At 36.9% G+C, this 16221-nt stretch overlaps 1 protein-coding gene across 1 annotated transcript in view; it reads left to right on the top strand.

The window, feature by feature from the left end:
- Positions 1-4: 4 nt before the first annotated feature.
- LOC145979001 (ionotropic receptor 84a-like) overlaps positions 5-16221 on the top strand; it is a 57036-nt gene continuing 40819 nt past the window's right edge. Inside the window, 2 exon segments of the mRNA XM_083112060.1 lie at positions 5-223; positions 2251-2366. Of these exon segments, the coding sequence (XP_082968186.1) occupies positions 152-223; positions 2251-2366 (188 nt within the window). The 5' untranslated portion in view covers positions 5-151.

Below are 16221 nucleotides of genomic sequence, written 5' to 3'. Positions count from 1 at the left end.
TTTGGAAGCCTATGTGGATAGCCAAGTTCTTGTAGCGGTTCCTAGTACCGAAGAACAGTTTCTTTTGTACGATATATTCAAGACTGGCCCAGGTGAACATCTCATTGTGAACTTACCACAGACGTGGACCAGGAACAGTACACAAGTGCCTATGTTAACCAGAGGTTACTCCAAATCACAAAGGAAGAATTATGGTGGGATTGTTATCAACACTGGCATGGTGGTAAGTAACTTTCGATTACACTAACAACTGTTCGAGTAGATAGACTAAACTACATTTTAAAATGGAGATGATGGCTATGTTCACTTAAGTTTCAATTTTACTGCGTCTTTCGCTTCACGATCCATATTTCAGGACCTACTATCAGAGGCAAATGACGGTTATACGTGCACTACTGGGCTTCTAGCGTTTTTCGCTCGAGCGAAGAAGCTCCCGATTCCGTACGCTATCTAGCGTCGTCCGTGCGAACTATATGGCGCTCGAGCGAAACCTTCTTCCTGCAGCGCTTATAGCTTACATTAAGAATTACAAGTCTAATAACACGGGTCGACAGGGGTTTCGATGTGTAGCAGATGCTTCTTGTCTCTGAATAATTTTAGCATGCTGATTCCAAAAGTAAAAATAATATTAAATAATAATAAATAAATAAAATAAAATAAAATAAAAATGGATGTCATTTCCGTGATCAGCATTGAAAATACTTTCAGAAACACTTATTCATTTCTCTTTCTCTTTTGTTGCGTTATGTAATAAATATAGCCTACTATAATGGCAAATTTGAGAATTTTGAATGTGAAATGGTGAAACATTCTGACTTGATGGGAACAAATGGGTGTTATTTCTTTGACCAGCATTCAAAATACGGTAACACTTTACTATACCGGAGACGGATTTCTTGAAATTTACAGGAGAAAGTACTTACGCAAATCATTTTCTGTAGCGTTGTTGATGTTCGGGAATGTAGTTTTGATCCATTTTAATGCGAATGCATGTGGTTTTCTACGAGAATCTATTTCCGACGCGCTATTGCTGCTGCCGCCATTTGCTTTCTGCACGAGAGCACAATACGCGCTATTGTTGCTGCTACAAGATGACGTGTCGAGGATGCATCGTGAAATTGTTGCCGGGTGTGAAGATGCCATGGAATTTGTAATTCCGATGTTGTCCGTATATGCTAAATTGAACGAAAGGAGTGCTAATGGAACCTAACCTAACAGGCCTAACCTAACCTAGTAGGCATACCTCGTCCCCGTGATGGTTCGTGGGGCTATCGTATGCAAGAAATAGACATTATTTTCGTTAGAAATCCATTATTTCACCTAAAGAAATGTTTCGCAATGCAGAATAGTACGTTAGCAATGTAAAAATTTTGAAATAAATCATTGATAGGTGTCTCCGGTATAGTAAAGTAGTACCCAAAATACTTCCAGAAACACCCATTGATTTGAAAACATCCGAACTTTCCCCCCAAAATATCGACTAGTGTAATTAACATATGTTTCCTACACACTGCCTAAATTTTGAAGTATTTGTGGAGGAACACAATTGTCAATTCAGATGGCATCAAGTTGGTTTACATGCGCCTTGTTTATAAAGAGTAGTCCGATTTCACAGTATAAATTTTCTCATCCTGTTCATATTTACCAGTTTACAATTGTAGTTCTACCTTTTCACACCAGGTAAAATTTGATTTGAATTTAGAAATATAGAAGGCAGTGGGATCGAATTCCTCGCATCACCATTACCAACATACAATTGTTCCGCACCCAACCTAAGGTCAGCGAACTTCTGGTTATTTTCGCCTCGAAAAACCCAGTGTTCGTTAAGATTGAAGGTGAACTCCAACTGGAGGTTGGCTAACCAAAAAGTTGACCAAACATTGAAAAAGCGGCCCTCAGTACCAAAAATGATAGGTAGCTGCAATTAGTATGTCACTCAATTGTGATTGTTCTGAATGTTTCACATACATTTTTTAGCAAGCTGTACAAGTATACCATAATAAGGAAAGTATTGGCTTGTTTTAATTTACAAATGTTATTAAAAACTAGCTTTGGACTATAATTTTTAATAAAGAAACGACAGTTATATTCAGTACAAAATTACTAAATCTGCCAAGAAAGGAATGATACTCTACTCAAACACTACTGCCATCTATTGATGAAATTTTTTAAGTACACTACTTTTTAGCTTATATAATGTATCGTTACATTTGATTATTTTCTCACATTTTGAATTATTATATCTTGCAGCTCGTCTACACCAAATCAATGGATGATGTAGGCGATATGCGTTACAAACATTTGGATATGTGGAACAAGATGAACTATGAATACATCAGGCTTGTTTCGGAGATTCTTAACTTCAGGTAATTATTTCTGTTTTCATGCTCAGTCACTGTGGTACATTCAAATGTGAATGATAGCCTGTTTTGCTAGTCAAGAAAGTGTGCACTTAGGAAAATCTTCTTGCTACTTCGGGAGATAGAAAAGATGCAAATTTAATGACACTTTGAAAATAGTGTGTGAAGTAGCCTGTCTACATTCTCGTACCTTCCAAAAACGAAAATATGCTGAATATGAGCGAGAAATTGTACAGTCACGGACAGTTCTGAGTTGTAACAATCTCATTAACTTTCAGTGGGATAGTCACAATCCAGAATTATCTGTGGCTGTACAACATGCTCAGCAACGGGACCTCCTTAAGAAGTTGTGGTAACATCTTGTAATCAAAGGGCCGCTTGTTCGATTCCTGATGGGGACACGAAGTGGTTCGGATCCACTTTAAACTGTAGATCCAGTCCCGATAAGCCATACTGTGCATAACGTGGATTTAAAACACAAACTCAATCAATCAATCAACATGCTTGAACCTAACCTAACCTAACCTACTCTTAAATTATTATTTAAAAACATTAATTTCTAAATATACCAACTATCATGATTAACTATACACACACACACACACACATACGTGCATATGCTACCTTGTGGGGACTCTGTTAGTGCACATACACTGTGGGGACCGGGGGAAATCACAGTCGTAGTCTGATGTGTTTGTTGAAATTATGTGACAAATAACACAGTAAAACTATAAACTCCTGAAAATTAAAAGTAACCTACATTGTGAGCAAATTATACAAGAAAAACGTTTCCTATCCTTGTGGGGACACCAGTCCCCACAAGGCCTGTGAAATCAGGTGGCCTCGGGTCCCCACAAGGTCCATTACTTTCATGAAAATTTGCACATACACTCCATACACACGATTGATTCTGTACAGACGCTGTGGGGACCGATGTGTAAATAAGTTTGAAAATGCTACCCTGTTGGTACTTGACAATAGAAGAGAGGAAATACTTTTAGTCTCTGTCGATTTTTGCAGTTTTTGTCGTTTATGATATTTTTCATAAACAAAATCGTAAATACTTGTCCTGCAGAGAATAAATCACTGGAAAAGAGAAACAGTTGTTACATGAAATAGGAGACATCTGACGGTGGATGTAATTAAATGACTGACAAATAAAGTTAGCAAATTAATTATACTAACGAGTGTTGTGCTATTTTGGGTAGAAAGCAAACGTCTGTGTTTTAACATGAAGACAAAAAGTAAAAAGCTACATAGCACGCGTATTACAAATAATAATAATGATGATGATGATGATGATAATAATAATAATAATAATAATAATAATACCACCACCATGTGATATGATGTGGAAATTTTGCAGAGGGTTATAGGACTTGAAATTGATTCAATAAAGTTCCGAGTTCGATTATTTTCTTCCAGTGTCCCTTCACCAATTTTATCTAATCGTCACGATTAACCCAAAAAGCCAGAAAGAAACGATGCAAAATGTGATATATGCAAAGTATCTTTCATTGTTCTCACAAACTATTTGTGTTTAATTTATATACATTTCGAATCATGCTTTGCTTTAAGTTAAATGTTAATTTGTATCTAAATTCAATTAAACATTACAATGCTGACCAAGGCATGAAACAATGCTCAACAGTGTTACTAAATTAAATTAGTTAATAATTTAAAAAGTGCTTTTACAAGGGATATAACTCCTGATGGAAAATCGAGTAGTGTCCCTACAACGTTGTTATCTTCCATTGAAGAAATATATAGTGCGCTCAAGGGTAGAAATTTTCCAAGCGGAAGCGGGAGGGGTGTATCATGGGCAAAGTCAATATATTTTTCAAGGAAGCTAAAATGTAATTTACACGCCATGAAAATACTAACAGTAACTGTTATTATTATTATTGATTTATGTACATTTCTAATTTATGATAATGTATTATTATTTTATGCATTATTTACATCTCACAAATTCAATCAATTTACTTTATGTGCTCGGATGCTTTGAAATAACGAAGTCATGGCTTCAATTCGCGATAGAAATTCGATATACGTTTAAGAAACTTTTCGCTTTTTGTTGTTGAAGTGTATTATGTGCTCACAAGGTATATTACTGCCGATCCAAAGCGAGTAGTGTCCCCACAAGGATGATATCTTCTGTTGAAGAAGTGTTTGATGTTCTCACAAGGTTTATTACTTCTGATGCAAAGTGGGTAGTGTCCCCACAAGGTTGTTATCCTCTGTTGGAGAAGTGTATGATGTCCTCACAAGGCTTATTACTTCCGATAAAAAGCGAGTAGCGTCCCCACAAGGTTACTATCTTCTGTTGAAGAAATGTATGATGTCCTCACAAGGTTTATTACTTTTGATGCAAAGTGAGTAGTGTCCCCACAAGGTTACTATCTTTTGTTGAAGAAGAGTATGATGTCCCCACAAAGTTTATTACTTACGATGCAAAGTGAGTAGTGTCCCCACAAGGTTACTATCTTCTGTTGAAGAAGTGTATGATGTCCCCACAAGGTTTATTACTTCTGATGCAAAGTGAGTAGTGTCCCCACAAGGCTACTATATTCTGTTGATGAAGTGTATGATGTCCTCACAAGGCTTATTACTTCTGATGCGAAGTAAGTAGTGTCCCCACAAGGTTACTATCTTCTGATGAAAAAGTGTATGATGTCCTCACAAGGCTTATTACTTCTGATGCAAAGTGAGTAGTGTCCCCACAATGTTACCATATTCTGTTGAAGAAGTGTGTGTTGTCCCCACAAGGCTTATTACTTCTGGTGCACAAGTGAGTAGTGTCCCCACAAGGTTACTATATTCTGTTGAAGAAGTGTATGATGTCCTCACAAGGCTTATTACTTCTGGTGCACAAGTGATTAGCGTCCTCACAATGTTGTTATCTTATGTTGAGGAAGTGTATGATGTCCTCAAAAAGTACAGGGGGGGGGGGGCTTAAAAATTTTCGAAGGAAGGAGGGGCGACATAACACATGGGTAAAATCAATATTTCAGTCAAGGAAGCTACAAGTTAGATAAAACTAAATTAATGCTTACTGGAAGAAAGCAATGCTTCGTTTCTTTTCCTTATGCCTCAGGCCTCCCCGATGGCGCAGTGGTAGCGTGCTGTGGTGCTGGGTTCGATACCCGGTGGAGGCACATAGTGGTTCGGATCCTACTTTAAACTGTAGGTCCAGTCCAAATTTGCTTTACTATGCATAAAGTGGACTTAAAACACCAACTCAATCAACCAATCAATCAACACTATGTCAGTGTTATATCTAAGTAGAAGGCAACTGTGAATTCTTTATGGCGGGGAAACAAATATGTTTTTTTTCTCGCTTTGGAAGATTCCTTCCACTGCAACTGCTTACTCATGATATCCCATTAACTGTAAACATGTTGAAGGGAAAGAACGGCGCCACATTTCATGGAGGAAGAAGAAGGAAGTGCAGGCACAGTGAATGATCCAGTGGGTAAAGCAGGCAGGTCATAATGATTTTTTTATTTTAATGCAAGTGTCATTTTTCTCTTCGGTGGGTCCTTTCGGCGGTACGAATGTTCAAAAGAGTCCGTTTTTATTACATTGCTCTCTGTGATAAAACCACGCGTGCTAGGTGGTGCAAGGAACACATATTGAGCCTAAAGTAACGTCATCAAAACACGAAGCCTTCGGTTGACAGAACCGACATTTCAACTGATTCAAGTACTGATCGACGATATATCGTCCAGACGATATATCGCAATATTGAGGAACTATCGTCCAGGCGATATTAACTAGACGTTATATCGTCACGTTATTTTTGCGAAATATATTGTAGAGAGGGAGACGATATATCACCCATATTACGATACGGAAATAATATCGTATCGTCTGCGACGATATTTTCTTGACGATATATCTCGATATCAAAATTCCGATATTGAACATCCCTAGATTCAAGTCCAATTTATGCACAGATGTTAATCAGCTCGCCTCTGCATCGGATACGATATTTGTTTATTAAAGTTTACGTATTCTGGTTATTTCACGTCAGGAACATGGTGATTGAACAAACACAATGACGAGGATTCGAACCTGGGACCTCTGACATACTACCAGTCGCAACGGAAAGCAGACCAGTTTGCGGGATTCAGAAGTCCTGTCCCGGGAAACTTCGGGAAATGATTTCCTTACTTTCGGGATTTCCGATAGGTCAGGAATTTAAAATGATCGCGAAATAAGAATTCTGGATATACTTAATTATCGGAAGGGAAATCTTCTAGAAATGGCATCAAAATACCGAAAATAATTTCTTTGGGGACAAAATGTGCGTGGAACTCAATAATTTCAGGAGTGTTCGGAAATTCTGAACATTACCCATCCATAAAATTTTCTAAACTAGTGGGGAAATACGTGAAATTTTCTGTCCTGAAGATCGGAATAGTTTTATAAACCGTATCGATCCCGTCCCGGACCCATAAACTCCGATCACTCACACCCATAAAGTCAAAAAAACAGTTTTTTAAGTCCACTTTATGCACAGTAAGACTAATCGGGACTGGACCTAAAGTTTAAAGTAGGATCCGAACTACCATGTGCCTCCACCGGGTATCGAACCCAGCACCCCTTGAATACAAGGCGGCAACGCTACCACTGCGCCATCGGGGAGGTCTGAGGCATTAGGAAAATAAAGGAAATATTGCTTTCTTCCAGTAAGCATTAATTTAGTTTTATCTAACTTGTAGACCTATTTCATTTGATGATTTTTGGTCTTTCCATTAATTTTCAGTGAACGAAAATATTCTCTAAATAATTTGAAAAATGTAAATAGTTTGGTCGTCTTCTGTGGCAGAGAAGTAAGTGTAGCGCCAGAATTCCTGAATGAATTCGAATCTTTGTCAAGGCATAATGTGTTTTTGTCTTTCCATCTATTTCACAATTTTATCCTTGTCGTCGCGATTAGCTAAATTGGCAGAAAAGCCACGTAAGAATACAGATGGAATTAGTTTGATATTTTCTCAAACACCACATTTGCAAGGGTCATTCAGGGTTAACCGACCAAGACTACAAGTCCTACAAGGACAAAACTACGTGAGTTTTTTAAAGGAATCTCCCTGAGCATACAGGCATAGCTGCTATCAATATGTCAGTTCTGTGAGTTATTTGGCGTTGAAGAAAAAAGACTGCTGTCATAGCCACCGCAGGATATCTTGATTTTTTTTGTCAGTGCTTCATCTGTCTAAAATTTCTTCTCTCTCATATTATCTTTAAGTGGCTCAAATAAATCTGATATTCACTAAGAGCTAAGCCCGGAGTGTAAGAACATGAAGCAAAACCCTTTCGGAGAGTTATTGCTGTTAAATTGACCATGTCGGGAAATTATGGTGAAGGATAACATTTGCAGACAACATCAACGTCTTATTTATACAAATGTCATTATACGGCACCCTTCATCAATGTGCAGGAAAACTTGGCATAAATCATGACCCTTTCCCCAAAAATTTAAGTAAAGAGCACCTTGCATGTCCCAGTCGGACAAATGTGTCCACGCTGTTTATTCGTGAGCAACTAGCGTTCTTCGACAAGCTGTTGAGATCATTCGTACACACTTGCCATTCTCCGGCAGTTTTATCGTTCTCCTATTTATCATTGCACATTACACTATACCGAAAGTCACTGGTAGATGAATTTGCTTAGTTTGATTGATTGATTTGTTTTAAGTCCACTTTATGAACAGAAAGGCTAATCGGGACTGGAGCTACAGTTTTATGTGGGATCCGAACCACTGTGCCATGTGCCTTCACCGGATATCGAACCCGGGACTTGATTACGAGGCGACAACGTTACCACCGGGAGGCCCTGAATTTGCTTAGTGTCTCGTACAGTCGCTAACTAGTCAACCGACCGTCCCTCACAAAAACGCGGCGCAGAAAATGGAAAAACTGTAGCAGAGGGAAGTTTATAATCGCAAAACGTTGATCCCCGTAACTAGCAACAGTCACCTGAAAAAAGAATCATCTGAAGCGTCGCCACGAGTACTGTTGGCTAAATGTAAGATGTTAGGGAGGAGAGCTCTCGTTTTATGACAACTGTAGAGGAAATTGCAATTTAGTCGCATACGTCCTTCGATATTTTCTTCTTATGCCACAGTAATGATATCCCCCAGTTAAGAAAATTCTAACAAAGCATCCACGACAAGGATAATTTGCATAGGCATTCCTTCACCTACCGCATTTTCTCAAAATTGATCCATACAACTACAAGCATCCCCATATCTTTTTCCCAAACTGGGCAAGGATTTTCACTTCGAGCACTTTGGGGCAGGGTAATATTTCATATCATAAAAAATTACCGTGACATTTTATTATTATTATCATTATTGTTGTCGTTGTTTTACAAATAATAAAATTTAAATTGAATTGAAAATACCGTGGCGTTGTTGCTAAGTTCAGACTTGAGTCCTCTATTTAAATATTAGAAACTGGATTCGAATTGCTTACTTTCCATAAACTTTAACATTTATTTTAGGACAGTTCAGTGTCTTTTTGTATTTTTTCACGATGTGTATATCAGAGACTAGGGTCTACCCGATGGCGTAGTATATTGGCGTGGCCTTGTAATGAAGGGGTTCCGAGTTCGGTAGTCGGCGGAGGCAACCAAAACTTCGGATCCCACTTAAAACTGTCGGTAAAGTCCCGATTAGCCTATCTGTGCATAAAGTGGACTTAAAAACAAAAACTCAAATATCAGAGACCACTAAGTCTGATATCTTTCAAGACACACCTTGCCCATGTTTTCACGCAACAATTTCACTATTCAAATGATATTAGGTGTTCCCAGACATCTCAGGTAGGTCAAGTGCTTCACTGCCCCTCCCCCCTTTCCCAATATGAGCGCGAATGCTTACATCCTACAAATTTTGGAGTAAGGAAAGAAATGAAAGCTAATTTAAAAATAACATGGGTTATATTTAAAGATTCGTATTTTGCATTTCTGATTTTAACAAAAGTTTTAGCATATTTAAGAATATTTCAGTCAGAGGCGCAACCACGAATTTTTGTTTGGGGGGCAACCACTAGGATGAACGAATCAATAATAATAACAACACGATTGTAATTAGTATTACTATTTTTATTATTAATAATAGTAGTAGTACCAAACATTATTATTCACGCAATAAGGGGGGGGTTAGAAATCGGCGCCCAAGCAATAGTTTTGGATCAAACTATTTGAAATATTTTTTCAACACTTTCATTTTCATTAGCTAATAATGAAAAACAAGTACACAAACTGAATTTTTGAACGACAGAGAATGCATAACGAATATAATTATTATGGCGAGCGAAGTGAGCAAGAAAATTTTTAGAACCAAAATTGTGAAAACTGAAAATAATATAGATTCTCTTTTACATTTGTTTTTTTCTTTCATTTGGATCGTTCGGCTCCTAGGGCTGACTCCCGCCGCCCCTCTAGCTAAATACGGCTCTGAACTTGATGAGACTGTAAGAAAATTAAGTATTGCGAGCAAGAAAAATACGAAATGTATTTTTATTTGTATAAAATTTGAAATAAAGTGGCGTAGTTGCCCTTTTTCTCCCTCCTATTGTCCTGTTACTCTTAGAGTCTGCCAGTCTTGCTTTTCTTCTACTTCAATGTTTGACCCCCCTTTCCCCCAGAATGGATTTTTGTCCAAGGTTGGGGGCAATGCCCCTGCCCCCTATCGTTGCGCCACTGATTTCAGTTATGTCTGTAGAACATCATTTAAAACGCCCTATTGCTCCTACTTTGAGGGGAAAAAATTCAAGATGCGCCTTCTGTACATGGCTCCCTAGTCCCCCTTTCCTATCCCTCGCTAGAGGCTTGAAAATAATAAACGTGTATTCATATCATTAACTTACAGACTGTGTTGCGACAATATATTTCTTTTGTTTGCTGCGAAGAAAAACACAACGTTTATGTGCGAAAATATGAAGAAAAAAAAATATATGTCACTCACAAAGTACTACAGGGACTACCCGGTTTGAAATTTTAAATACCGAGATCCGGAATTTCTTGCACGATGAATAATATTGATATCTCATTGTTTTTAAAGGAGGTATGAGTTCGACGGGACGATCCCGTCCCCACGACGTCTAAAATTGACAAAAAATCACATATTATGCAAAATGTCGGTGCTTGGGGGAGGGTAACCTTGGGTAAGGCGCCAGAATATCTAGCTGGTTATATTTTTCATTATTGACAATGTAATTGTTTTTGGAAAAATTAAACTCGTTGGAATCATTACGAATATTAAATATCTGAATTCAAAAACATCTGAAACACTTGAACGTGGATCGATCTCAGAAAGAAACCCATTGAAACAGAGGCGCAACCACGAATTTTTGTTTGGGGTGGCAAGTGCCAGGATAAATATGCCATATTAATAATACTAATAATAATAATGTTAATAATGTAATTATTATAACATTATTATTATTATTGATTTTGCCATATTTTACTTCGCTTATTGTGCTACTTTTGGCTAATTTGCCAAAATGGGGATGAGTGATGATTTGATGAAATTGATGAATGGACACACACTCACAAACATCCATGCCCAAGCCGGAATTCGAACCCGGCACCAAAATTATTATTATTATTAGTAGTAGTAGTAGTAGTAGTAGCAGCAGCAGCGGCAGTAGTAGTAGTAGTAACAAAGACATTATTACCCTCGTAAATTATGCAAGAAGGGGGTAGAAGTTGGCGCTAAAGCATTTGTGTTCGAACAAACGATTGAATTATTTTTCAACACTTTCAATTTCACATTGATAAATGCATTCCAAATATAATTATTTTTTGCATTAACATGTACAACTTTAGTGCACGATATATGTTTCACATATCGTCGGTGAAAGGATGAAGTGACGTATCTTGATTTTTACGATTTTTTAAGAGAGAGATTTAAAGTTTTTCGTTCAACATAATACCGTCGTGCTCATTTGATATTTATTATATCAATTGCAAATTTTGTACAATAAGTGTATGATTGTTGATCTGGGGGAAAAAGTTACATTTTGAACATGTTTTCATTTCTGCTGAAAGAAAAATTTTGGAATGTGCTTGAATCACTTACGCCCCTTCGCCTTTTCTTTTCAAAGATTGTGATTAAAGTTACGCCCTCCTTACATTTTTTTAAAATGATTTTTTTGGTATGTAGAGATACATTTATTAATTTTCCCGTTAATATAAAGTATTTAATAATAGTTGTATTGATTTCATACCTTTATTTAAAAGTGATCCATACATTCACGTCTATTTATCCATTGCTGTTGAAAATAGTAGTTAAAAGAAGTTAATAAAATACAGAAACTTAATAATAGTTTATCTTTAATGCAATTCAAGATATAGTAACACTTCAGTACAAAGTTAATATGAATTCTGGTTGTACTTGTAACTAAGAATAAGTATGGGACTCTAAAAGCTCGTACAATAGGATATTTTTAATTTTTGTTAATAATATTCATTGTGGAAGATTTTTGTAGAAATACACAAACTCAGGTTCTCTTACTACAGGTGTATCTCCTTCACATAAAGACATCAAACCTTCATACATCAGTGGTGAAATCCTTGGGGGATGTGAGTGTAGACACTTTGGAGTTTTGGTGAATATAACTTTCCTTTGCAGCGAGATACTTCGATAAACCACATTTAAATGGCTGTCCTTGAAATAAATTTTATCTGTTTGATTCTTGATCACCATTAGTTATCGTATGCCCGTTCAGTCAATTCCTTCACCATTATCATCCTTCCTTACAGATAGGATCCTCAGATATGATGCTACATCTCGGAAATCTAAGAAATTCATGCATCGAAGGGAATGCTCAGTGTATGGTTTATCAGATCGTGCAAGTCTAAAAATTGGTAGCAGCTGAGCTGGAATGAATACATTTCCAGTTAATTTTAGTGCCTTCATTCTGTCCGTGGTACGATTCAAAGAAATTTAAATTGATGACACTGATATGCTGAGCCATAGTAACAGTGTAGAGCATCATGGCTGCAACTATTGAGTTTTTATTTTTCCCTGTACAACCTTCAGCGAACAAGTAAATTTCTTCAACCTATTTTACATCCAATTGATGAAGAAAATTGTTTAGGCAAGTGAAGATTTTCGCATGCACCTGTGTGGGTCGTGGGTCACTCCTTCGTGCCAAACAAAACAATAGCATTCCCTTGTCTTCAGATCATAGAGTGTAAAATTGTATATTCATAATCGTCTTTTATAAAATAACTTTATTTCATTTGAAATGGGAAGATAAATGACTTGCTGCAACTGAAACACTGCAGCAACAGTCTTGCATTGAAAGTCCGATGTGTCTTTAGCTTCCATTTTCTTCTTTCTTACAGCATCCTTCTCGGCGATATGTTTTTGATGCTTATCAGCTAGTTCGCTTTTCTTCGACTCATCTCCTTCCAGAAAGTTGCTACACAGACCGCACGTATCCTATTCGGTCAATGAAAAGAAAGGTTCATGCTTTTGAATATCTTTCTGTATGTCTGATAAGTTGGTAAAGGGGTGATGTTCTCTTTATGATCCTCAATAAACATTCTATACATTTTGCTTTTAGGCAGATCCGAATGAAGACATTGTCTTTTTGTATCTTTCCTGCAGTAGTGAGATTCGACTCTTGGGGTCGGACCCTGTGGTCGAGTGGTCGGCCCCCGTGGCGGAGTGGTTAGAACATCGCGCTACGACGCCGGGGGTCCCGGGTTCGAATCCTGGCTCGGACATGAATGTCTGTGATTGTCTGTCCTGAAAAGTCCTGAAATTGAAATATGAATGAAATAATATGAGTGAATGAAGTGTGATGGAGTAAGCTTCCGCATAGGGGCTTTCTTTAAAAAAAAATAATAAAAAAAGTGGTTAGCACATCACGCTGCGACGCCAAGGGTACCGGGTTCGAATTCCGCTCGGGCTTGGTTGTTTGTGAATGTCCATTCATCAATTTCATCCCTCATCCCCATCTTCGCAAATTAGCCAAGATGCACAAAACGCAAAGTAAAATAAATTAAATCAATCAATCAATCAATCGACTCTTGGGAATCTCTTTATGATTTTTGCATCATATTCTCTATTATTTTGTCCCTTTCCAGTAGGCTCTGAAGTTTTCCTCCTCTTCTCTCTTTCTCATTGACATCTTCTTTTGGCTAGAGCAGTTCGCATTGTTTTCTCTGATATTAAAAATGTGTTTAGAAACATGGTTTTACACACTGATTCTACTTCTCTTTCCTTCTATGGTAAAAAGTAATGATTTGTTTTTAATCTTCGAGATTCTTCATTTTGCGTAGTTTTGTGTTTACCGTCTGAAACCTTTACATATGTGTTGACGAATTCTCGTTGAAGCTGAAGGTCGTCACTTGCAAAAAAGTCCTTAAAATTTTCATGTTTATGCGGAAAAACATGAAAATTTTAAGGACTTTTAAAGCATTTTTTAAAGCATTCTTTACCAAACTTTTCACATTTTCCATCACATTTTTCTTTCAGATTTCTCCCTGGAACTAACTTTTTTGTGCATGGACTAACGTATGATTCACCTTTGTTTCATAAATCGTATATAAATTTATATAATATTTCGTAAATCGTATATCTTGTTTCCCAATATAAGCTTACGCCAGTACGCGCCTTCATTTCTTAGCAGCCACTGAAGAAACTTCGCAGATATCTTTATGCAGAAAATTCAAGATACGCCAATTGCAGGGTGCTTAAATCTCCGGAACCAGTGGGAATTCAGCCACGAAATTTTGACAGGTAACAGAGGAGGTAGTCATAAATCAAAAACGCAATTTTTCGAGTTACGCCACTTCGCCCCTTCATCGACGATATATGCAACACTAAATTGTGTGCATTTTCAAAGTTTATTTAATACATATTATATACAACTTATATTATTTAAATCCATTAGGCAACCAATTCATCCATCTCACAATAAACCAACAGCAAAAATTACATAAATTGTCTGCACGCTCCCTTTCCTCGAAACAATTGTTCATGCATTTAAAACAAAATCAATTAAGACAAGTCTTATTTCTCTGTCTGGTAATTTACAATGCATTACAGAGAACAATGATATATTGCGAGCAAAGCGAACAAGAAAATTTTTGGATTCAATTTTTTTTGCAGGCTGAAATCGATATTGATTTAATAGGGCTCAAACAATTTCACGAGACGCCAATGCATTCTCTCTCTCTTACAACTTTTGTGCCTCCCCGACAGGGACGGCGACAGGGGTGGGCACGGATGGACAATTGCCTACCCAAAAATTGCTGTGCCAACCCAATCAAATTCAATAAATATATACTCTTGGGAGAATGCGAAAGGTCTAATAAATAAGTTTATTATGGTGTTCACTTCATGTATATATTTTACTTGTGAATATTATCTATATTACAGACAAGTTCACATATTATCATTCAATATAAAGCTTTGCCGAAACACTGATTTCGTGAATAGGTTTACAAAAGTCAGAGTAAATAATAAGTTGAATGGGATTAATTTAAGCTTTTCTTTCAACTTCCTTAATTTTATCATTTGGAAAGCGAAAGGAATTTCCAAATCTTTTGAAACAAAAAATGTGATCTAATGCCTACTTGTATGCTTAAGCAGCCAGTAGGCTTAGGAGGCTTTATGAGAGGAGCAAAATTGTGCAGAATATGATCAATATTAGAACAAGATTATGGGCCTGAGGGCTGCAGCTTCTGACCTTCACAGGGATGATGCATCAAATTGCTTTGAAAATGTGCCACATAATGAAAAGAAATAGATACTTGAAATGTGGCAAAAATATAGAAATATTATTAACTGTCTGCCATAACTTGTCCAAAAAGTTGTAACTGAAACTGAGTGTAGAAGGTGTGGAGTGGAGTTGCTTGATGTTGTCAACTCCGGGCTTCCGGCCTGGGTATGATTAAGGTGATCTGTTAAACAAATAAAAACCTCTTCTTCGCATTGCTTCCTCCTGCAACACACAAAGTTGTTTAGTTAGGTCTATATTGAAATACTAAGACAGAGGTAATTTGATACGTCCCTTTCATCATCACGATTTTATATACCTGTAATTTCTAATTTCGGTATCGTATCCAAATAATAATAATTTTATATTCATTCTACTAATAAGAAGCAATCACAAAAATAGATTTTGATAAAATAGCTCTGTATGTTTGAAAAGTAGCTGCAGAATTAGTAATGACTTGATGAGTTAGCAACCGTATTAGGAATCTTCTTAAATGAGTTGTTGTTTTAAGTCCACTTTATGCACAGATAGGCTAATCGGGACTGGACCTACAGTTTAAAGTGGTGTCCGAATCACTATCTGCCTCCACCGGTTATTGAACCCGAGACAGCTTGATCACAAGGCGACGACTTTACCACTATGCCATCAGGGAGGCAAAAAATCTTCTTACAGATACATTTTCCCTATCAGTTACGTAATCATGTGATTTTTCTAGTGGTTAACTAACATAGAATAGGGACACAATTTTAGAACTTTGTGCTTCATAACATAATACATACAATTTTATTTATTTATATATTACATTTCGGTGATATTTTGCCAAAATGTCCTTCTTTAGCTTAGGTAAATATTATGCAGAATGAACTAATAATTTGATTTATACCCGGGTTCTTGCTTTTTTTAAATTTTGCTAATAAGACATTATTCATACTTACGTCAAACGCTGAGCTGTATTGGGCGCTGGGAATGCACACGTCAAGTAGTGACACCCTTATACAGATCGGATTCATTTCAGTTATTATGTATTAGTTTTAATCTGCGAATTAATTAATGTTTAAACGATATTTTTCATTTTATTGCAAGAGATTTTACCATTCATTATTTTTAGTAAG

Source organism: Lepisma saccharinum, chromosome 25 (assembly GCF_977018435.1).
Source record: "Lepisma saccharinum chromosome 25, izLepSacc3.1, whole genome shotgun sequence".
Taxonomy (NCBI): domain Eukaryota; kingdom Metazoa; phylum Arthropoda; class Insecta; order Zygentoma; family Lepismatidae; genus Lepisma; species Lepisma saccharinum.
This window is presented reverse-complemented; position numbering and strand designations above follow the sequence as displayed.